Source organism: Chelonia mydas, chromosome 22 (genome assembly GCF_015237465.2).
Source record: "Chelonia mydas isolate rCheMyd1 chromosome 22, rCheMyd1.pri.v2, whole genome shotgun sequence".
NCBI classification, from domain to species: Eukaryota; Metazoa; Chordata; order Testudines; family Cheloniidae; genus Chelonia; species Chelonia mydas.
The window spans coordinates 711,062-735,514 of record NC_051262.2 but is presented as its reverse complement, the minus strand read 5'-3'; the positions used below and the strand labels follow the sequence as shown (position 1 = coordinate 735,514).

The 24,453-nt window shown below is 44.5% G+C and overlaps 1 protein-coding gene across 7 annotated transcripts in view; it reads right to left on the bottom strand.

The window, feature by feature from the left end:
• FEZ1 (fasciculation and elongation protein zeta 1) overlaps positions 1–24,453 on the bottom strand; it is a 209,382-nt gene that overhangs the window by 144,520 nt on the left and 40,409 nt on the right. For all 7 annotated transcript variants that reach the window (XM_043534126.1, XM_037882494.2, XM_037882495.2 and 4 more), the window contains one exon: positions 2,848–2,947. In XM_043534126.1, coding sequence (XP_043390061.1) covers positions 2,848–2,947 — 100 coding nt within the window. The remainder of the gene's footprint in view (positions 1–2,847; positions 2,948–24,453) is intronic.

The window sequence follows — 24,453 nt, the reverse complement described above, 5'->3', positions numbered from 1 at the left end:
AGGGGTGTAACTCAGGGTGCAGGCATTTTTAGATTGTCTGTTCTGGTTCAAAACGTCACTATGTCAAAAACCTTTTAATCAAAAGTGTGCAAATTTCTGTTGTCATAAATAAAAATGTAACCCTTCTGCCCGTCAGAGTTGGCAGCAACAAGGGCCGGGTTCAATATCTAGGGGATTCATTCCAATAACACAATGCAAACCGGCTCGAGCCCCCACCCAGTGACCTGGGACAAATATATACCACCCCTGCTGGGCGCCTCCAAGAGGCAATACTTCCCCTCTCGCAAGCACATAGTCTGAGTGTAGCAAAAAGCCTTTTAATAACAGAGAGAAACAATGTGGCATTATGTTGGGGAAACACCACCAACAGGATTCGTAACACAACCCATGAGCAAAAAAAAAACCACCCCAAGCAAATTGGGGCATGCCCTTTCCCTTTGGTTCTTGAGTCCAGCAACCCCAAATCACCCAAAGTCCCAAAAGTCCAATGACCCAAAAGTCTCTGTCCCTGGTCAGGGCAGCCCCAGAGTTCAAAAGTTTATCTGCAGAGCTTTACCTCCCAACCTGGGTGGAGATGGGGTGGGGCCGGGGGTGGGGGTAGAGGTAAGGGGCACCTTACATGATCTGAAGCTGACCGCCCCACAGCTCCATAGGCCTTCGCTCCGCCAGCCGCCCCACAAACTGCTTCTCTCGGCTCCGTTCCACGTCCCACAAGCAGCTCCCGCCGTCCTATGAACTGCTCCACCAGCCTGTCCACAAGGCACTCCAGCCGTCCCACAAACTGCTCTACAATATATCTTCAGGCTCTCCCACTGCTTAACACAAAGCTCAGTGATTTCAGCTCTTAGTCAGTTCAGCTCTTTGGTGAATTCAGCTTGTAGTAGGGGAGCCTCAGTGCTGGTGCACCATTAGCCCAAAGTGAGCTCAGCAGCCTGTAACTAGACTCCTAATGGAATCAAAATTAGCTCTGATATTCTATAGTGGAGAAAGGAGGAAGTGTAATTAGCATGTAAGGCCCTCACCCAGGGGCCCATGCCACCAAGTATTAATACTTGTCCCCAGCCTCTCTCAATTCACAGAGTTTTGGAACCATGACCCTTGCCTAGCAAGTGCTACTTCGTTGATGGTGAGTCCCTCCATCATAACAAAAGGCCAAGTACAGTTCCAAGCACAGTTCCCATAATCAGGGTAATAACAATTTATTCTTCCTGCCCCAATAACAGAGACACTGGGGATCCCACAGCAGCCAAAGTGACCATTTGGGCAGCTATGGCCTCATTCTAGGTGGGGTGGATGTGCCTATGCAAATGAGATCGGCCCCTGAAGTACTTTTCCACAACTTGCCACACCTCACCACCAGATGTCAGGGTGGAGCTCATCCTGACACTGCTTACATAAAGGGAAGGGTAAACCCCTTTAAAATCCCTCCTGGCCAGAGGAAAAATCTTCTCACCTGTAAAGGGTTAAGAAGCTAAAGGTAACCTCGCTGGCACCTGACCAAAATGACCAATGAGGAGACAAGATACTTTCAAAAGCTGGGAGGAGGGAGAGAAACAAAGGGTCTGTGTCTGTCTGTATGCTGCTTTTGCCGGGGATAGAACAGGAATGGAGTCTTAGAACTTTTAGTAAGTAATCTAGCTAGATATGTGTTAGATTATGATTTCTTTAAATGGCTGAGAAAGGAACTGTGCTGAATAGAATGACTATTCCTGTCTGTGTGTCTTTTTTGTAACTTAAGGTTTTGCCTAGAGGGATTCTCTATGTTTTCAATCTAATTACCCTGTAAGGTATCTACCATCCTGATTTTACAGAGGGGATTTCTTTACTTCTATTAAAAGTCTTCTTGTAAGAAAACTGAATGCTTTTTCATTGTTCTCAGATCCAAGGGTTTGGGTCTGTGGTCACCTATGCAAATTGGTGAGGACTTTTACCAAACCTTTCCCAGGAAGTGGGGTGCAAGGATTGGGAGGATTTTGGGGGGAAAGACATGTCCAAACTACGTTTCCCAGTAAACCCAGTTAGAGTTTGGTGGTGGCAGTGGAGATCCAGGGACAAAGGATAAAATTAATTTGTACCTTGGGGAAGTTTTAACCTAAGCTGGTGAAAGTAAGCTTAGGAGGTTTTCATGCAGGTCCCCACATCTGTACCCTAGAGTTCAGAGTCGGGGAGGAACCTTGACATCTGTTCTGCTCAATCTTGTGAATCTAAACTCTTTGGAATTTTTCATTCTCTGAACATTTTTGATATTTTAGCTTTTTGTTCTAATTCTGAACAGAAACAAATTTTGAAATGTCAAAATTCACCGTGGAATAAAAATTGCATTTTTGACCAGCTCTAGAAACAAAAGCACAACAGCAACCCTGACACCGCTGAAGCACTGGGCCAGCTGAGCTCCCTGCAGTGCTCTGTGACGTGCCGTACACATTCGCAATCACTAGCTGCGTTGGTCAGTCGGCTGGCAAGTCTGTGCTCTACATTGTTCTAACGGTGCCATGGTGGAAGGTGGTACAAACATCCTCACTATCGCTCTCAAACAAACAACAGCCTAGCTGACAAAACCCCCATTACATACATATAAGGCTGTTTCATTTATAGTTCCACATTACACATGCTTCTCAATGATCAAGGAATGGTGACCTAAGTTCATGCAGTTTGTGAGAGATCTGTTCCAATCTCTGACAGGCACTCGCTTCTCACATTCTATTATTCCTATTTCTCAGAATGGCTGCTGGACATCATACCATTTTATGCATTTACATTCTTCCTTTATCAAACTGCAAATGGTGTCCCAGAACATGTTAGGTTTTTTTTTTACAAGTAATGCAAAAAATAAAGTCTGGGAAGTACCTCTGAGTCAGAAATATTGCCATTCAACACCTCGATATCGGGGTCCCTCCAATCCTCAGTGATCGATGGAATGTAATTGTCTGTTAAAGCATCCCAAACCCTGAAAGTAGAAAAACATGTTAATAGCTGTCAGGTGGGTCCAACCCTGCCTAAAGGAAAGAAAGGCTCACCTCAAGAAAGAATGGTCTCAGCATGCTCTGTTCAAAACAGCCCTGAAACAACATTCATAGATTCATAGATTTTAAAGCCAGAAAGGATAAGTATGACCATTTAGTCTGACCGCCTGCATAACACAGGCCAGAGAACCTCAGCCAATAATTTCTGCATCAAGCCCATAACTTCTGTTTGAGCTATAGCATATTTTTAGAAAGATATACAGTCTTGATTTGAAAATTTCAGAGATTGAGAAACCAATTGTTGATTATCCTTGCTGTTAAAAAAACTGTGTCTTATTTCTAGTCTGTATTTGTCTAGCTTCCACTTCCAACCATTGGACCTTGTTCTGCCTTTGTGTGCTAGTTTAAGGAGTCCTCTGCTCTCAGAAATCTCTTTCCCCCTGTAGACTGTGATCAAGTCACCTCTTAACCTTCTCTTGGATAGACTAAATAGATTGATGTTCTTTAGTCTCCTACTACAGCACAGGCTTTCCAGACCTCAGATTATTCTTATAGCTCTTTTTTGAACCCTTTCCAATTTTTCAACATTAGAGAGACAAGACCATGAAGGAAATGGAAATACCAGTGCACCACCTACTACATTCTGTGTGGCTGAGTGACCAAAGCAGCAGCAAAATCAACTCCTTCAGAACAAGGATTTAAATAGCCAAGAACTGGCCTCGCAAGCTGCAACAATTAATGCAATCTCTGACTCCACTCCCTCTAGATCCAGCCAAAAATCAGCTACGGACAAGAGGATTTTTAAGTAGTAAGAGTTTTGCAGCACAGGTGAAACTATTACAGAGAGCTCTCTTTAGTCAAACGGACCGGTAGTTACAGTCTGCTCAAAAAAGGAACGAGGGGGGAAAATAGCACTTTAGACCAAACAAAATGGCTGCAGCCAGACCCCAGGTCCAAGGCACTGAAGCAAAAGAATCATCAACTACCACTACCACCATGATGGCAATAGGGATAGTAGACGTTATTGATGAAAATATGATGATTGTGATAGGGAAAGAATGGGAAATAGATAGTGTGTTCCTCACTGCAAGGTATTCTGGATGGCCAGCAACAATGACAAATGGACTGAACTTCAAGGGGAGCTGAGATAGGGAATAGCTGTGGCTCACCCCAGCCCCCAGACAGCTCTCTGAATTCTGGCTTTCCTCCTTGCTGTCTACTTTTGCAAACTAATGTAAATTGAAAACACAGTAGGCCACCCCCTTCCAGCAGATAATGATTGACCATGCTCTATTGTAATTAGACTGCATATCTATAAGAACAGACAAGCAATTTCAAAGGTAATTTAAGAAGAAAGAGGAGGGTCCCTTTTGCCTGTGTCTTGTCTGGAGATCTAGCTACACATGTGCTATGTGCATAAAGGAGGAGGAGGAGGCTCACTGAGACATGAGAACATGCACAGCACAGTTAGAACTTTCAGAAAATGAATGGGGAAGTGTTTAACAAGTACCACTGGGCACGTATAAATGGTGATGTTGTGAGAGTTAGAACAGACAAATCTGGACAGATTTTCAAGAGCGCAACATGTGTGACCTAAGAACTGTCCCTTGCCAAATTTCAAACATCTGTTAAAAACAAATGGAGGCGAGAGACCTGTCCATGGAAATGGTTGGGAAAATATTTAACATTGACAAAACAACTTACTCTTCAATAATCTTGTTTTCAGAAACAACTGAATCATTTTTTGCTGAAACATTCAAAAAAACTCAATCTTGGCACAGACCCAGAGTAGAAATTTTCAGCCTGAAGCATTCAAGTTTGGCCAAGTTATAAGTAAATAAAAACAGAGGTTTCAACAAAAAGTGCTAGACAACTTTATCTACTGCTATTGCTACCGTAATAATACCAAGAGGTAAATAGTGGTTGGCTGTGACCAGTGTTCAACATATTTATAAATCAGGGGTTCTCAAACTGGGGGTCGGGACCTCTCAGGGGGTCACCAGGTTATTACATGGGGGGTTGCGAGCTGGCAGCCTCCACCCCAAACCCCACTTTGCCTCCAGCATTTATAAAGGTGTTAAATATATAAAAAAGCATTTTTAATTTTATTAGGGGGGTCACACTCAGAGGCTTGCTATGTGAAAGGGGTCACCAGTACAAAAGTTTGGGAACCACTGTTATAAATGATCTGGAAAAAGGGGTAAACAGTGAGATGGCAAAGTTTGCAGACAATACAAAATTACTCAAGATGGTTAAGTCCAAAACAGACTGTGAAGAGTTATCCTGAAGGACGACGATCACTCTCACAAATCTTGGGAGACAGGCCAGTCCTTGCCTACAGACAGCCCCCCCAACCTGAAGCAAATACTCACCAGCAACCACACACCACACAACAGACCACTAACCCAGGCACCTATCCTTGCAACAAAGCCCGTTGCTAACTGGGTCCACATATCTATTCAGGGGACACCATCATAGGGCCTAATCACATCAGCCACACGATCAGAGGCTCGTTCACCTGCACATCCACCAATGTGATATATGCCATCATGTGCCAGCAATGCCCCTCTGCCATGTACATTGGTCAAACTGGACTGTCTCTACGTAAAAGAATAAATGGACACAAATCAGATGTCAAGAATTATAACATTATAAACCAGTCGGAGAACACTTCAATCTCTCTGGTCACTCGATTTCTGACCTAAAAGTGACTATTCTTCAACAAAAAAACTTCAAACCAGACTCCAACGAGAGACTGCTGAATTGGAATTAATTTGCAAATTGCATACAATTAACTTAGGCTTGAATAGAGACTGGGAGTGGTTGAATCATTAAACAAAGTAAAACTATTTCCCCTTGTTTATTCCTCCCCCCCACCCCCACCCCGTTCCTCAGACGTTCTTGTTAACTCCTGGAAATGTGCTGGAAATGGCCCACCTTGATTATCACTTCAAAAGGTTTTCTCTCCCCCCACCTCACTCTCCTGCTGGTAATAGCTCATCTTAAGTGATCACTCTCCTTACAATGTGTACGATAAACACTCATTTTTTCATGGTCTGTGTGTATATAAATCTCCTCACTCTATTTTCCACTTTATGCAACCGATGAAGTGAGCTGTAGCTCAAGAAAGCTTATGCCCAAATAAATTGGTTAGTCTCTAAGGTGCCACAAGTCCTCCTTTTCTTCAAGTTAAAAGTTATTTCTGTGAGAAAGGTTAATGGTGCATAGGTAGTGCACTGCAATGATAAGGTGCTTCTGGAGGCTTTGAGGTCTACTTATTGCTAGTAAATATTTATATCACAGTAGCACCAAAAGGCACCAATCACAGAATCGAGCTGCACTGTGCTAAGAGATGTAAAGACAGTTACTGTTCTGTGGTTTGCTGTGGAAGTGCTATCTTAATTCTGAACTTCTGGGTTTCTAACATGTTTTTAACTCTAATACTCCTGAAAGGCAACACAGACTAAAACATTGATGTGTATGACGGATCCACAGGGTACAACATGAACAGTGGGAAAACTGTGCCCCCTTAACTCTCCAGCCTGAGCTTTCTCTCACAATGTTATGCTGGTGACAAGCCACAAACCCCTCCAGGTGCCTGCTCTCACACAACCTTTACCATACAGAGACAAACTCAGTGAAGTTGCATGAATGCTCTCCAAGCCACTCATGAACTGTATACAGGGAGATGCCAGCATATTTCCCCCAGACTCAATCTTGTACCCCAGAAATGTCCTGTCTTACACTGCTCAAGACCTTCTCATGAACAGTACAAGTTCACTAATTAGTCTGCCACTTTGCCAAAAGATAGTGGACATGTACCAGCTTTTGTAATCTGACCAGATTCCCCAAGCACTTTAGACAAACTCACTGGTTAAAATAAAACATTAAAATAAGATTATTAACAAAAGAAAGAAAGATCGATTTAAATGAGTTTTTCTCACCCTACTGGATGCTACAAGCATCTCACAGTTCTTAATATACAGGCTGAATTTGCTTCTCAGCCTGGGACCAGTCTCCTCAGTCCAAAGTCTTTATCTTCCCAGTGATCTTGTTGCCTTCAGAGTAGGTGGGGGAAGAGAGATGTGGTCTCATGATGCCACTGTCCCTTATTTCATACTCCCAATTCATGTCCCAGGAAAGATACTGGCCCAGACATGTCCTGGTGGACCTTGCTGAGTCACAGAGTTGAGCAATCCCCAGTGTGTGGTGCTTGCACAGCTGTCTCCTATTGAATTATAAGTCTCTTATTTACAATTCCCCTGCTGGTCAGTGGTCATTTATCACCTGCCTGGGTGTGGGTCACAACCCTTGTTGCCATGTGAGAGCCAGACGTGGGCATCTCCCAGACTCACAACATATTTAAATAACAACCATACAGCAAAAGCTTATAACTTCATGCACAATAATGATATACATATTTTTGACAGAATAATGAGTTTCAGCAGTCATGTCCATTCATATGATACCTTACATGGCATCCTTTGTATGACATATCACAACTATATACAAATGACAACTATGGGGGTTACACAAGGTGCTATTTTGAGGTACAGTGCATCACAGTGTGCATGTACCTTTGCATTGCCTTAGCAACATTTTCTGTGTGGGAAATTCCTTAATTTTTTTTAAGATCCTAATATACAACTGGGCAGTGCAGGGGCTTTGTGGAGCATTCTTTAGTGCATTTCATAAGAGTCACAGGAGGAGAGCCTCTTGTACTTCCACCACATCCATCAAGATCTATCCAGGTCTTAGAGGCTGACCTACTGACCAAACTGGGGACGAGGGACAACAAAATGATCCCAGGAAAACTCTGCACAGGAACCTCACATTTCCTCTCTCCTCTTCTGTGGATTTTAACGTGAGAAGGCAAGATCTGCACATTAACGTTTTCTTTAACTGGAGCTCATTTCTGAAGCTTTTTTCCACATTAGCGGGGTTTTGTTTGTTTTTACATATTGTTTGTAATTGTTTTGGTACCACACAGAAATTGTGAGCTGTTTTCCCTGTTGAACCCAGATGGAGCAAATAATAGATGTGCTAGCAGAAATCAAAGCTGTCCAAGAGACACTGAAAGTTGCCAAAAGTAACTAAAACAAGACCTAAAACAAGAGCTAGAGACTTTGAAACATCTAGAGGTTGCCCAGAAAGGATGGAGGAGATGACCTGAGGTCAGAAATAGGAACAGGTTGGGGCAGCAGCTACAAAGTGTCCAGGCATATTTGGAAGCCCAGCTACAAGAATCCCAGTCTGGACAGGCAAGATGGATTGATGAGGTGACCATCAACCTCATTACCAAGGACCAAAAGGTTTTCCAGGAAATAGTGATGAACAAGAAACCTTTGGCCAATTCAGAACTTGCTTAGAGAGATGGGCTTAAGGAACTTAAAATTCACCTTGAGAAGGAACTCCAAGGGTCACCAACCACTGTGGCAGTCAGCCACCTGGATGAGAAATTGGGCCAGTAAAAGAACTTAAGTAAGACAGGACAACACTTTTCTACCTCATTGGTAGCTCACAGAAGCCCAGAGGATAGAGGGGAGATTGTCTAAGCTTGAGTAATACAATACAATACAAAATAATAACAATAAATTATACAAAAGTCCCATTATCTTTGAGAGGAAAACTCCCTGGAAGGTTTATTTGATTTAGTTTAATATCACTCTGAAATTTGAGCAAGAAGTCTGCATAGCAGGAAGAGTGGATGGGCTAATAATTGGTTTAATGCACAGATTTTAAAACGAGATGGGACATTATATAGTCTGACTTCCTGTAAAGCGCAAGCCATAGAATTTCATGTAGTTACTCCTGTATTGAGCCTAATAACTTGTGTTTGGCTAAAGTATATCTTCCAGAAAGGCATCCTGTCTTGATCTGAAGATTTAAAGAGATGAAGAATCCACCACCTTATTTGGTAGTATGTTACAGTAATTAATAACTCTCATTGTTAACATTTTGTATTTCTAATTTGATTTTGTCTCATTTCAGCCATGATCTTCTGAGGCCTGAATCATGAACATAGAGGACCCAGGGAACTATAGACCAGTCAGCCTAACTTTGATACCTGGAAAGATATTGGAACAAATTTTTGAACAACCAATTTGTAAGCCCCTAGAGGATAACCAGGTGATAAGTAATAGCCAAAATGGGATTTGTTAAGAACAAATAATGCCAAACCAATCTAATTTTCTTCTTTGACAGGGTTACAGACAAGTGGATGTGGGAAAGCAGTAAACATGATACCTTTACAGTCCCACATTAGCAAGATAAGGTGAGTGAGGTAATATTTTGGATTGGATCAACCTCTGTTGGTGAAAGAGAGAAGCTTCCGTGCTTGCAGAGCTCTTCTTCGGTCTAGAAAAGGTACTCACAGTGTTACTGCTCAATATAAGGTGGAACAGGTTGTAGTTAACAACACAAGTAGTTAACACACATTGTAAGAGATCATTCAAGATGAAGTGGTGAGTTAACACATCTGCAGGAGGGCAGAGTTACTGAGTTACAGACTGTTGTAATAAGCCAGAAATCCAGTGTCTTTATTAAGTCTATAATTGTTAGTGTCTAGCAAAGTTAGGAATTTAAGCTGCCAGTCTTGTCTTTTGAAGGAGTACTGCAGATTTCCTTTGAGGATGAGGACTGAGAGGTCAGATACGGCATGACTGTTTTGTGAAAAGTGTTCACCCAAGGGCAATACGGTGTTTTTGTCTTTTTTCATTTTTCTGTGTGAGTTCATTTGAGAGTGTAGTGATTGTCTCATTTCAATCACACAGTTGTTATTGTGGCATTTAGGATGGATGAGGATGAAGAAAACCGAACGTTGTGATAGGCATGCGTAGGACCTATGGACTTGAAAGATGTGTTGTCTGTGGTATTGATAATTGTAGCAGTGGAGCTATGCCTATAAGTTTTGCATCTGTTGTTATCACAGGGTCTGGTGCCACTTTGCGTTGGTGGTCCTGGTTTGTGGAGAGCTGCTTCTAATGATGAGCTTGGCAAGGTTGGGTGGGGTTGTTTGAAGGCCAGAAGAGGGGTTCAGGAAAGAATTCTTTCAGAATGTGATCCCCACCGAGAATAGGTTGTAACTGTTTAATGATACTATGTATAGGTTTCGGTGTGGGGTGGTATGGGGGAGGGATAGCTCAGTGGTTTGAGCATTGGCCTGCTAAACCCAGGGTTGTGAGTTCAATCCTTGAGGGGGCCATTTAGGGATCTGGGGCAAAAATTGGGGATTGGTCCTGCTTTGAACAGGGGCTTGGACTAGATGGCCTCCTGAGGTCCCTTCCAACCCTGCTATTCTATGTGACAGCTAGGGGTGTGTGGTTAGGTTTTTTTCATATTGAAGCAGATTCTTTGGGGGTATTTGGGGGGCCCATTCCATGATGCTATCTATCTGTCCCTTGTTTTGTGAAGACAGTTTTAAGTGTGTTAAGGTGTGTACCCTGGAGTTTCTCCTCAGAGCATATTCTGTGATATGTGAGTGCCTGGCTGTAGCTAACAGATTTCTTGGTGTGTTTGGAGTGGTTGCTGGATCTGTGAAGATAAGCCTGGTGATTCATGAGTTTCTTGTGTATAGCTGATTCTACTGTTGAAGCTGATTGTGATGTACAGGAAATTGATACTTGTGTGGGAATGTTCGAGACAGAGTTTGACAATTGGGTGATGATTGCTGAAGTTGTGGTAGAAATCTGTGAGGAAATTTAGGTTGTCTGTCCAGAGGATGAAAATATCATTGATGTATCTCAGGTATATGACTAGGTCTGACTGATGGAGTTCCTGAAGAAGATTGGGTGCATGTCTGTTGCTGGCCGGCTCCTGCAAATGGTTAGCTGGGCCATATCCTTCCCAATCCATTAGATACATGTGTTGTCCTTGGAGTAGCTTAGAATCCAGGATATGTCTCACAATGTATTCTTCCTGCCCCTGAACCATGGAAGGGGGAGGGCGGTGAAGGTGGTTGGTTGTGTCCAGAAGGGAGTTATCCATATATTTCTTCAAAAGGGAAGCATGGAATACTGGATGTATTTCATGGTATGAGGTAACTGGAGCTTGATCTGTTGAGTGATCCAGATTGGTCCAATGTAACGATGGTCTAGTTTCCTCATGAGTCGGGCAGCATCCAAGTGTTGAGTCAAGAGCCATACATTGTCTCCGATTACCATGGGAGGAGGTCCTGTTGATGGAGGTCAGCATATCATTTGTAGCTCTCCTTGGCTGAGTTTAAGTGTAATTTTAATTCCTCTTGGATGTGGTAGAGATGTTGAATCAAATCAGAGGCTCCGAGTACATGGGAAAGTGGCAGTATGGATGGATGGAAACTGGCCTGGAAGCCATAATTGGCATAGAAGGGACTTTGGTGGGATGATCTTTGATTGGACTGAGTGTAGGCAAATTCAGCAAAAGATAGAACTCAGAATCAATCATTTGATGGTAGTTGTAATAAACATACAGCTAAGGGTAGCCTAGAATTCCTCCTTACCTGTAAGGGGTTAAGAAGCTCAAATAACCTGGTTGGCACCTGACCAAAAGGACCAATGGGGAAAGAAGATAATTTCAAATCGGAGGGGGGGGGGAAGGGCGGCTTTGTTTGTGCTCTGTGTTCTCTGGGGAAGCAGGAAGCATCAGGTCAGAAAACTCCTTCTGCTAAAATCATCCTAAAATGAGTCTCAATATTGCAAAAAGAGTAAGTAAATAAGGCAAGCCACATTAGATTATCTTTTGTTTTGAGCTTGTGAATCTTCCCTGTGCTAAGAGGGAGGTTTATCCCTGGGGGTTTTTTTTTTGTACCTTTAAAGTTTTGCCTAGAGGGGAATCTTCTGTGTTTTGAATCTGATTACCCTGTAAAGTTACCTTCCATCCTGATTTTACAGAAGTGTTTCTTTTACTTTTTTTTTCTTTATAATAAAGTTCTGTTTTTAAAGAATATTTGGTTGGTAGATTATTCTCAAGCCTCCCCAGGAAAGGGGGTGAAGGGGCTTGGGGGGGATATTTTAGGGAAACAGGAACTCCAAGTGGCTCTTTTCCTGAATCTTCATATAACTCACTTGGTGGTGGCAGCAGTACCCATCCAAGGACAAGGAAGGATTTGTGCCTTGGGGAAGTTTTTAACCTAAGCTGGTAGAAATAAGCTTAGGGGTCTTTCATGCAGGTCCCCACATCTGTACCCTACAATTCAGCATGGGGAGGGAACCCTGACAGTAGTTGATAAAGCAGCAGAGATATTGTTCTAGAATTTGATTTACCCATTCTGATTGTCCGTCTGTCTGTGGGTGGTAAGCAGAGGAAATGCAAAGGGTGACTTCCAGGAGTTTGAACAATTCTGTCGAAAAATGGGAGACAAATTGTGACCCACAATCAAACGTAATATCGGCTGGTAACCCTTGGAGCTTGAAGATCTGGACACAAAACAAATGAGCCATTGCTTCTGCAGTATGGATCTTCTGACAAGAGTGCACCATTTTGGTGAGGAAGTTGACAATAGCCAATATAGCTGTGCAACCCTGAGAGTTGGAGAGATCAGTGATTAATTCCATTGAGATAGATGCCCAGGGTGGGGGTGGGGTCGAAGTAGGATGAAGGCACTTAAAAGTTTGGCACAGGGGGTCTTTGTCTGGCCAAAAGTCTCATGGGAAGCAATGTAAGATTTGATGGATAAGAATAGTTTTGGCCACCAACAGTTGTGAGAGATCAACTTCACTGTCTTCCAGGACCTAAAGTGGCCTGCCAGCATAAAATCATGGCACAGCTGGAGTATGGCTAGATGAGATGGTCCATCAGGGACATAAATGTGATCCCTGAACCAGAGTACTTCATTTTTGACTGATAATTTCATGTCAGAATTGGCTGACACCCATGTCATTGCAAGTGGATCATTGGCAGAGAGGACTTTACAAGAGCCAAAAGATTGGTGCTTGGCCAGAGCGTTTACAAAATGGCAGGAATCGAATATAGTGGCAGGTCTGGGAGTTTAGCCCCCTTACCGAGGTACTCCCCCTTGCAGGATAACACACTGGGTTTGCCATATTGGTTTCCGGACCTGTATGTCAGGGTGAAGGTGAATCTAGGCTGATGTTGGTTGCAGGCTGTGGCACTTTGGAGATGTTCCAAGTTTTTATGATATGTGAACACCTCGACCGGAAAACATATACCTTCTAGATCAGGGGTGGCCAATCTGAGTCTCAGAAGGAGCCAGAATTTACCAACGTACATTGCCAAAGAGCCACAGTAATATGTCAGCAACCCCCTCATCAGCTCCCCCATCCTGCTCCCAGCGCCTCCCACCCACCGGCAGCCCTGCCGATCAGCACCTCCCCCTCCCTCCCTGCACCTCCCGATCAGCTGTTTCACGTGCAGGAGGCTGGGGGGGGGGAGGGGAAGGAGTGAGGGCACGGCAGGCTCAGACAAGGGGGCGGGAAGGGGTGGAGTGGGGACAGGGCCTGTGGCAGAGCCAGGGGTTGAGCAGTGAGCACCCCCAGCACATTGGAAAGTTGGCGCCTGTAGCTCCAGCCCCGGAGTCGGTGCCTATACAAGGAGCCGCATATTAACTTCTGAAGAACCGTATGTGACTCCGGAGCCACAGGTTGGCCACTCCTGTTCTAGATGGTGATGCCACTTCTGAAATGCAGCCTTGATGGCCAGTAACTCCTTAGCATAGATTTCATCATTTTGTTCCTTGGGCGTCAATTTCTTTGAATAGAAGGTGCAAGGCTGGAGGTCATTTGTGGGACAATGTTGTTGTGATAGCACTGACCCAATTGTTTAGGCAAATGAATCTGCTGTGATGACAAAGGGTTGTGAAGGATCTGGGTGTACTAGGATGGGGGCAGAGGTAAAGGCTTTCTTCAGCCAGTCAAAGGCCAACTGGGCTTCTGGTGTCCAGGAGAAAGTGGATGTCAGGAGACCGGATCGTAGGTGGTCATACCTAGTGGTAGAAGTGGGAGTCAGGTCTAGTGGTCAGAATCTGAATGCAAGAGCCAGGGGCCGAGACAGGGCCAGAACCAGGAAGCAAGGCCAAACATCAGAACTAGCATCAGAGTCCAAATGCCAGAGCCAAGGGTGAAGACAGAATTGGAATCAGATATCAGAGCCAAGATTCAGAGTTATATTACCAGAAGCCAGGGAAGGCAGAAGCAGAGCTGGTTCTGAGGCTGAAGCAAGGCTGGGACAGGATGGGAACAAGACTGGGGGCAGGGCTGGATCTGGGCTAATTCTGTAGAGAAGCAGAACATCAGCAAGGCTTGGTGAGAGATAAGCACATAGAGGCAGAGAGTCCACAGGCATGTGTGTTAAGCAGCCAGCGAGCTGCTGAACTTCAGAATGAGCCTACTAGCTTCCTCAGCCAATCAGACCGTGTGGCTCATCAAGCAGCCTAGTTGGCTTGTTAGGTATCAGGAATACTGAGCAGGCACAGATGCAGGCTTTACTCCTGACAGTGGAATTCTTCCATGGCACCTGGATAACTGAAAATACCACTTGCGAGAATCCTTGAATGAACTGTCGATAGAAATTGGTGAATCCTAGGAAGCACTGGACATCCCAGATACTCTTGGGTGTAGTCCAAATCAAAATCACAGAGACTTTTCTGGGATCCATGCTTATTCCTCCAGGAGAAATGACATACAAGAAGTCCACAGAGGTGCAGTCAAATTCGTATTTCTCAGGTTTCCCATACAGATCATTTCCATTTGCTCAAAGATGTTAGAGCATTAACCTAACATGCTGGTCATGTAGGGTTCGGTTTTCTGAGAAAGTAAGAATGTCATCTAGGTAGATTACAACATATTGGTCTAGAACACACCTGAATCATTAACCAAGTTATGGAACATGGCAAGGGTGTTACAGAAACCAAAAGGTATAACAGGATACTGAAAATGTCCATAACGAGTACGAAAGATTGTTTTCCATTCATCACCCTCTCAGCTCCAGAGTAGTTTATAGACACCATACAGGTGATTGAAAATTTTAGTCAAGATGACCCTCTCCAGTAGTTCACTGATCAATGGCAAGGGATATTTATTCTTAATGGTGATATTGTTCAGTGTTTGACAATCTACCCAAAAGTGCAGGATATCATCTTTTTCTTTTTTTTTGGCAAACAGGACTGGGGCCCTGGAAGGGGACATAGAAGGATCCATAAAATTCTTTATTAGATTTTCATCGAGGTATTCCTGGAGGGCCCTGAGTTCAGATTCTGACAAAGAGTAAATTCACCCAATGACGATTTTGGCCCATAGCTGGAGATCTGTGGAGCAGTTGTAAGGCTTATGTGCGGGCTGGGCACTGGCATTTATTTTATCAAATACATCCGCAAAGTCCTTGTATTTCACTGCAATTGGGGAATGATCCTTGCTCAGAGCATGCAGTTGCGCAGACAATAGTGGCCTTGCCCATATTGCATCTAATGTTCTTGACACCTGATTGGACTAGACACTAATACTGACAATAATCAGATTTGAATCACATTCATGCCCTCCACGAAATGCTTGGATTGTGGAGAGAGAGCCAGGGTATGCTGAGCATGATTGGGAAGGTCAATCAGGTTAACTTACATCCTCAAAAGAAATCAGCACATCTTCAAAAGATGAGCCTAGCAACTTAAATTAATAACTTTGCTAGACGTTAATAATCATGGACTTAATAAAGACAGGTTTCAGAGTAACAGCTGTGTTAGTCTGTAAGCTATTACCAACAGGAGAGTGGGTTTGTTGGGGGGGGCGTGGGGAGAAAACCTGGATTTGTGCTGGAAATGGCCCAACTTGATTATCATACACATTGTAAGGAGAGTGATCACTTTAGATAAGCTATTACCAGCAGGAGAGTGGGGTGGGGGGAGAGAAAACCTTTTGTAGTGGTAAACACCCATTTTTTCATGGTTTGTATATATAAGAACATCTTCTGTATTTTCCACAGTATGCATCCAATGAAGTGAGCTGTAGCTCACGAAAGCTTATGCTCAAATAAATTGGTTAGTCTCTAAGGTGCCACAAGTACTCCTTTTCTTTAATAAAGACACTAGATTTAAGGCTTATTATAATTATCTGTAATCTCCTACTCTGCCCCCCCCCCTTCATCCTATATGACTGCAGAGGTGTTAACTGGCCACTTCACTTTGAACTGTCTCTTACAATATATGTTAACTATTTATGCTCTGTGTAAGCTCAAAAGCTTGTCTCTTTCCCCAACAGAAGTTGGTCCAGTAAAAGACCCACCCACCTTGTCTCTATCATCATGGGGCAAACATGGCTTTAACAACACTGCAACAGTCCCACATGACATCCTCATAAGCAAACGATGAAAATTAATAAAAGGTGAGTTCACAACTGGTTGAAAGACCATAGTCCAAGAGTAGTTTTCAATGGTTCACTGTCAAACCAGGAGGATATATCTAGTGGGGCCACACAGGGATCTGTCCTAGGTTCCGGTACTAGTCACTATTTTCATTAATCACTGGATAATGGGGTAGAGAATATGCTTATAAAATTTGTGGATAACACCATGCTTGGAAGAGTGGCAAGCAACTTCGGAGGACAGAATTCGAATTCAAAATGATCTTGATAAATTGGAGAATTAGTCTGAAATCCACAAGATGAAATTCAATAAAGACAAGTGCAAAGTACTACACTAAGCAGTAAAAATCAAATGCATATATACAAAATGGTGAATGACTAGCTATGTAGTATTATTAATTAATTATTAGATAAATTGGAAAAGACGGAGTTTAGTATAAGCACTGTAAGATGGATGTTTTCAGTTGTTGGCTGCATGTGTGTTCCTGCTACGTGCTGTACCAGCTCTGCGCAGGTAGCTGACGCAGCAGACCTTGATCGACCTGCCCAAGAAGCCCACAGACTTGGTTCAGTGGCGAAGGTGCTTGGACAGGCTAATTGCTGACAAACCACGGTCCTAGTGTAACCCACACATCTTGTGGGTGTGATGTTTATATATGATGTTTCCAAGGCTTTGTGCATTATATACAAATGCACAAAGCCTTGGAAACAAGCAGGGAGAACTGGAGGTCCTGGTCATGTCAAGGAACTCTGACGTGATTGGAATAACAGAGACTTGGTGGGATAACTCACATGACTGGAGTACAGTCATGGATGGTTATAAACTGTTCAGGAAGGACAGGCAGGGCAGAAAAGGTGGGGGACTAGCACTGTATGTAAGGGAGCAGTATGACTGCTCAGAGCTCCGGTACGAAACTGTGGAAAAACCTGAGTGTCTCTGGATTAAGGTTAGAAGTGTGAGCAACAAGAGTGATGTAGTGGTGGGAGTCTGCTATAGACCACCGGACCAGGGGGATGAGGTGGATGAGGCTTTCTTCCGGCAACTCACGGAAGCTACTAGATCGCATGCCCTGATTCTCATGGGTGACTTTAATTTTCCTGATATCTGCTGGGAGAGCAATACAGCGGTGCATAGACAATCCAGGAAGTTTTTGGAAAGCGTAGGGGACAATTTCCTGGTGCAAGTGCTAGGGGAACCAACTAGGGGGGGCGCTTTTCTTGACCTGCTGCTCACAAACCGGGTAGAATTAGTGGGGGAAGCAAAAGTGGATGGGAATCTGGGAGGCAGTGACCATGAGTTGGTTGAGTTCAGGATCCTGACGCAGGGAAGAAAGGTAAGCAGCAGGATACGGACCCTGGACTTCAGGAAAGCAGACTTCGACTCCCTCAGGGAACAGATGGCCAGGATCCCCTGGGGGACTAACATGAAGGGGAAGGGAGTCCAGGAGAGTTGGCTGTATTTCAAGGAATCCCTGTTGAGGTTACAGGGACAAACCATCCCGATGAGTCGAAAGAATAGTAAATATGGCAGGCGACCAGCTTGGATTAATGGTGAAATCCTAGCGGATCTTAAACATAAAAAAGAAGCTTACAAGAAGTGGAAGGTTGGACATATGACCAGGGAAGAGTATAAAAATATTGCTCAGGCATGTAGGAAAGATATCAGGAGGGCCAAATCGCACCTGGAGCTGCAGCTAGCAAGAGATGTCAAGAGTAACAAGAAGGGTTTCTTCAGGTATGTTGGCAACAAGAAGAAAGCCAAGGAAAGTGTGGGCCCCTTACTGAATGAGGGAGGCAACCTAGTGACAGAGGATGTGGAAAAAGCTAATGTGCTCAATGCTTTTTTTGCCTCTGTTTTCACTAACAAGGTCAGCTCCCAGACTGCTGCGCTGGGTATCACAAAATGGGGCAGAGATGGCCAGCCCTCTGTGGAGATAGAGGTGGTTAGGGACTATTTAGAAAAGCTGGACGTGCACAAGTCCATGGGGCCGGACGAGTTGCATCCGAGAGTGCTGAAGGAATTGGCGGATGTGATTGCAGAGCCCTTGGCCATTATCTTTGAAAACTCGTGGCGAACGGGGGAAGTCCCGGATGACTGGAAAAAGGCTAATGTAGTGCCAATCTTTAAAAAAGGGAAGAAGGAGGATCCTGGGAACTACAGGCCAGTCAGCCTCACCTCAGTCCCTGGAAAAATCATGGAGCAGGTCCTCAAAGAATCAATCCTGAAGCACTTAGAGGAGAGGAAAGTGATCAGGAACAGTCAGCATGGATTCACCAAGGGAAGGTCATGCCTGACTAATCTAATCGCCTTTTATGATGAGATTACTGGTTCTGTGGATGAAGGGAAAGCAGTGGATGTATTGTTTCTTGACTTTAGCAAAGCTTTTGACACGGTCTCCCACAGTATTCTTGTCAGCAAGTTAAGGAAGTATGGGCTGGATGAATGCACTATAAGGTGGGTAGAAAGCTGGCTAGATTGTCGGGCTCAGCGGGTAGTGATCAATGGCTCCATGTCTAGTTGGCAGCCGGTGTCAAGTGGAGTGCCCCAGGGGTCGGTCCTGGGGCCGGTTTCGTTCAATATCTTCATAAATGATCTGGAGGATGGTGTGGATTGCACTCTCAGCAAATTTGCGGATGATACTAAACTGGGAGGAGTGGTAGATACGCTGGAGGGGAGGGATAGGATACAGAAGGACCTAGACAAATTGGAGGATTGGGCCAAAAGAAATCTGATGAGGTTCAATAAGGATAAGTGCAGGGTCCTGCACTTAGGATGGAAGAATCCAATGCACCGCTACAGACTAGGGACCGAATGGCTAGGCAGCAGTTCTGCGGAAAAGGACCTAGGGGTGACAGTGGACGAGAAGCTGGATATGAGTCAGCAGTGTGCCCTTGTTGCCAAGAAGGCCAATGGCATTTTGGGATGTATAAGTAGGGGCATAGCGAGCAGATCGAGGGACGTGATCGTTCCCCTCTATTCGACACTGGTGAGGCCTCATCTGGAGTACTGTGTCCAGTTTTGGGCCCCACGCTACAAGAAGGATGTGGATAAATTGGAGAGAGTCCAGCGAAGGGCAACAAAAATGATTAGGGGTCTAGAGCACATGACTTATGAGGAGAGGCTGAGGGAGCTGGGATTGTTTAGTCTGCAGAAGAGAAGAATGAGGGGGGATTTGATAGCTGCTTTCAACTACCTGAAAGGGGGTTCCAAAGAGGATGGCTCTAGACTGTTCTCAATGGTAGAAGATGACAGAACGAGGAGTAATGGTCTCAAGTTGCAATGGGGGAGGTTTAGATTGGATATTAGGAAAAACTTTTTCACTAAGAGGGTGGTGAAACACTGGAATGCGTTACCTAGGGAGGTGGTAGAATCTCCTTCCTTAGAGGTTTTTAAGGTCAGGCTTGACAAAGCCCTGGCTGGGATGATTTAACTGGGAATTGGTCCTGCTTCGAGCAGGGGGTTGGACTAGATGACCTTCTGGGGTCCCTTCCAACCCTGATATTCTATGATTCTATGATTCTATGTTCTGTCCCATCTAGTGACACCGAGACCACTGAGCCGAGAGAGAGATAAAATGAGTCTGCTCTACACCCTTAAGTAACAGCCAGTTGGCTTTTAGCTCATGCAGTAGAAGCTCATGTACTAAACTCCGGAGGTCCCCGGTTTGATCCTGCCCGCCAACCAACGGGGTTTGTCAGCGTTACACTAGCTCCCCGGATCGATGTTTACAGTTAGACTAGCACACGTATGCCCATGACAATGGACTAGGTTCAGTGAGCGGTGGAACTTTCCACTCCCCCCTAGGCCAGACAAAGACACCCCCCGTGACCCTTTTTTAATACATTGATACAAACAAATACAAATATTGCCTCTCTGAAGAGATTAGTTAGCACCATTACCCTGTACACGTTGGTTCAACGAAGACATTTTTATCCATCACCCTGTCACTCTGACCTTATCTTTAAAAGGGGTTAGTGTGTCCCTGTATCATCTTTGGGGTGTGTATTGATACCATAACTTGGTATCAAGGTGTTCTGGTTCTGTTTATGCAAGTGTTCTGGAATGTGTTTATGCAAGCGTCCAGTGCCTAGTGCTTCTTAGGAGTGTTTGTGTTTTTGAAAAACTCCCCCTGTTCTTGCCAAATTCATGTTCTGGACACCGAACCCACAGGTAGGCAAGTTTTGTAACAGGGCCTAATTCTTGCCTAGAGCCTAACTTTTGCTAACTTTGCTTTATAGCAGCAGGGCCTGACTTTACTTAAGGCCTTAGGCCTCCTATCAGGCTCCTTATACCAGGCCTTAGTCTCAGGCTCTCTCTTTCTACTACAATAGATAATGAACTGGCTAAAGGGGAGAATGCAATGGGTTGTTCTGAAAGGTGAACTATTGGGCTGGAGGGAGGTTACTAGTGGAGTTCCTCAAGGATCAGTCTTGGGACCAATGTTATTAAATATTTTTATGAATGACCTTGGCACAAAAAGTAGGAGTCTGCGAGTGAAATATGCTGATGATATAAGGATGGGAGGCATCATTAATACAGAGGAGGATGGAAATGTTATACAGGAAAATCTGGATGATCTTGAAAAGTGGACTAACAGAAATGGGATGAAATTCAATAGTACAAAATGCAAGGTCATGCACTAATAAGAATTTCTGCTACAAGCTGGGGCCTCATCAGTTGGAAATGACTGAGGAGGAAAATACCTGGGTGTGTTGGTTAATCACAGGATGATGATAAGCCACCAATGTCATGCACTTGCAAAAAAGGCAACTGGAGAGGGGGCCTTCAGATGTGGGCTGGCTTGCACCCACCCCTCACCTCCAAAACTTAACAGGTGCCAAAAAGGTAACTGCGATCCTGGTATGTATCAGGTGAGGCATTTTCAGCACAGATAGAGAAGTACAGATAGCACTGTACAAGGCAATGGTAAGAGCTCATTTGGAATACTGTGTACAATTCTAGTGACCCACGTTCAAGAAAGATGAATTCAAACTGGAAAATATGGAGAGAATACCTACTGGGATGATCAAGAAAATGGAGGGCCTATCTTATGACAAGAGACGGGAACAGCATGGTTTGTTTAGTCTAGCAAAATGAAGACTGAGAGAGGATATGAATGCACTCGATAAATACATCAGAGGTAAACACCAAGGCGGGTGAAGAGCTATTAAAAGGTACAGGATAATATTGGAACAAGAATAAATGGGTATAAATTGGCCATGAACAAATTCAGCGTGGAAAGTAGAAGAAAGTTTCTAGCCATCAGAGGAATGAGGTTCTGGAACAGCCTCCCAATAGGAATTGTGGGGGCAAACAATTAAATTTAAGAGAGAGCTGCACAAACTTATGAACCATCAACCTCAGCCTGGTCCAGTCCACACAAGAGATCCACTTCCTGGACACTACAGTGCTAATAAACGATGGTCACATCAACACCACCCTATACCGGAAACCTACTGACCGCTATTCCTACCTACATGCCTCCAGCTTTCACCCTGACCACACCACACAATCCATTGTCTACAGCCAAGCTCTGCGATACAACCGCATTTGCTCCAACCCCTCAGACAGAGACAAACACCTACAAGATCTCTATCAAGCATTCTTACAACTACAATACCCACCTGCGGAAGTGAAGAAACAGATTGATAGAGCCAGAAGAGTTCCCAGAAGTCACCTACTACAGGACAGGCCTAACAAAGACAATAACAGAACGCCGCTAGCCGTCACCTTCAGCCCCCAACTAAAACCCCTCCAACGCATCATCAAGGATCTACAACCTATCCTGAAGGATGACCCAACACTCTCACAAATCTTGGGAGACAGGCCAGTCCTTGCCTACAGACAGCCCCCCAACCTGAAGCGAATACTCACCAGCAACCACATACCACACAACAGAACCACTAACCCAGGAACCTATCCTTGCAACAAAGCCCGTTGCCAACTGTGCCCACATATCCATTCAGGGGACACCATCACAGGGCCTAATAACATCAGCCACACTATCAGAGGCTCGTTCACCTGCACATCCACCAATGTGATATATGCCATCATGTGCCAGCAATGCCCCTCTGCCATGTACATTGGTCAAACTGGACAGTCTCTACGTAAAAGAATAAATGGACACAAATCAGATGTCAAGAATTATAACATTCATAAACCAGTCGGAGAACACTTCAATCTCTCTGGTCACGCGATTACAGATATGAAAGTTGCGATATTACAACAAAAAAACTTCAAAACCAGACTCCAGCGAGAGACTGTTGAATTGGAATTCATTTGCAAATTGGATGCAATTAACTTAGGCTTGAATAGAGACTGGGAGTGGCTAAGTCATTATGCAAGGTAACCTATTTCCCCTTGTTTTTTCCTACCCTCTCCCCCCAGACGTTCTTGTTAAACCCTGGATTTGTGCTGGAAATGGCCCACCTTGATTATCATACACATTGTAAGGAGAGTGATCACTTTAGATAAGCTATTACCAGCAGGAGAGTGGGGTGGGGGGAGAGAAAACCTTTTGTAGTGGTAAACACCCATTTTTTCATGCTTTGCGTGTATAAAAAGATCTTCTTTACTTTCCACAGTATGCATCCGATGAAGTGAGCTGTAGCTCACGAAAGCTTATGCTCAAATAAATTGGTTAGTCTCTAAGGTGCCACAAGTACTTCTTTTCTTTTTGCGGAGAGAAGTAGGTGTTAAGTCGGGGTGACTGAAAGAGAGGTGACACCAGCAGGTCCCTTGACTGTGTGAACTGCGGTGCGCAGCACCTCTGTGAGGTGAGGGCTGCGTGAGAGGAATTTGTTGTGAAGAAGGGTTCCTCTGCGCCAGTGTCCTGAGCCTTAGAATCATAGAATCTCAGGGTTGGAAGGGACCTCAGGAGATCGTAGAATCATAGAATATCAGGGTTGGAAGGGACCTCAGGAGGTCATCTAGTCCAACCCCCTGCTCAAAGCAGGACCAATCCCCAATCAAATCATCCCAGCCAAGGCTTTGTCAAGCCTGACCTTAAAAACTTCCAAGGAAGGAGATTCTACCACCTCCCTAGGTAACGCATTCCAGTGTTTCACCACCCTCCTAGTGAAAAAGTTTTTCCTAATATCCAACCTAAACCTCCCCCACTGCAACGAGACCATTACTCCTTGTCCTGTCCTCTTCTACCACTGAGAATAGTCTAGAACCATCCTCTCTGGAACCACCTCTCAGGTAGTTGAAAGCAGCTATCAAATCCCCTCTCATTCTTCTCTTCTGCAGACTAAACAATCCCAGTTCCCTCAGCCTCTCCTCAGAAGTCATGTGTTCCAGACCCCTAATCATTTTTGTTGCCCTTCGCTGGACTCTCTCCAATTTATCCACGTCCTTCTTGTAGTGTGGGGCCCAAAACTGCACACAGTACTCCAGATGAGGCCTCACCAATGTCGAATAGAGGGGAACGATCACGTCCCTCGATCTGCTCGCTATGCCCCTACTTATACATCCCAAAATGCCATTGGCCTTCTTGGCAACAAGGGCACACTGCTGACTCATATCCAGCTTCTCGTCCACTGTAACCCCTAGGTCCTTTTCCGCAGAACTGCTGCCTAGCCATTCGGTCCCTAGTCTGTAGCTGTGCATTGGGTTCTTCCGTCCTAAGTGCAGGATCCTGCACTTATCCTTATTGAACCTCATCAGGTTTCTTTTGGCCCAATCCTCCAATTTGTCTAGGTCCCTCTGTATCCCATCTCTGCCCTCCAGCGTATCTACCACTCCTCCCAGTTTAGTATCATCCGCAAATTTGCTGAGAGTGCAATCCACACCATCCTCCAGCTCATTTATGAAGATATTGAACAAAACCGGCCCCAGGACCGACCCCTGGGGCACTCCACTTGACACCGGCTGCCAAATAGACATGGAGCCATTGATCACTACCCGACAATCTAGCCAACTTTCTACCCACCTTATAGTACATTCATCCAGCCCATACTTCTTTAACTTGCTGACAAGAATACTGTGGGAGACCGTGTCAAAAGCTTTGCTAAAGTCAAGAAACAATACATCCACTGCTTTCCCTTCATCCACAGAATCAGTAATCTCATCATAGAAGGCGATTAGATTAGTCAGGCATGACCTTCCCTTGGTGAATCCATGCTGATTGTTCCTGATCACTTTCCTCTCATGTAAGTGCTTCAGGATTGATTCCTTGAGGACCTGCTCCATGATTTTTCCG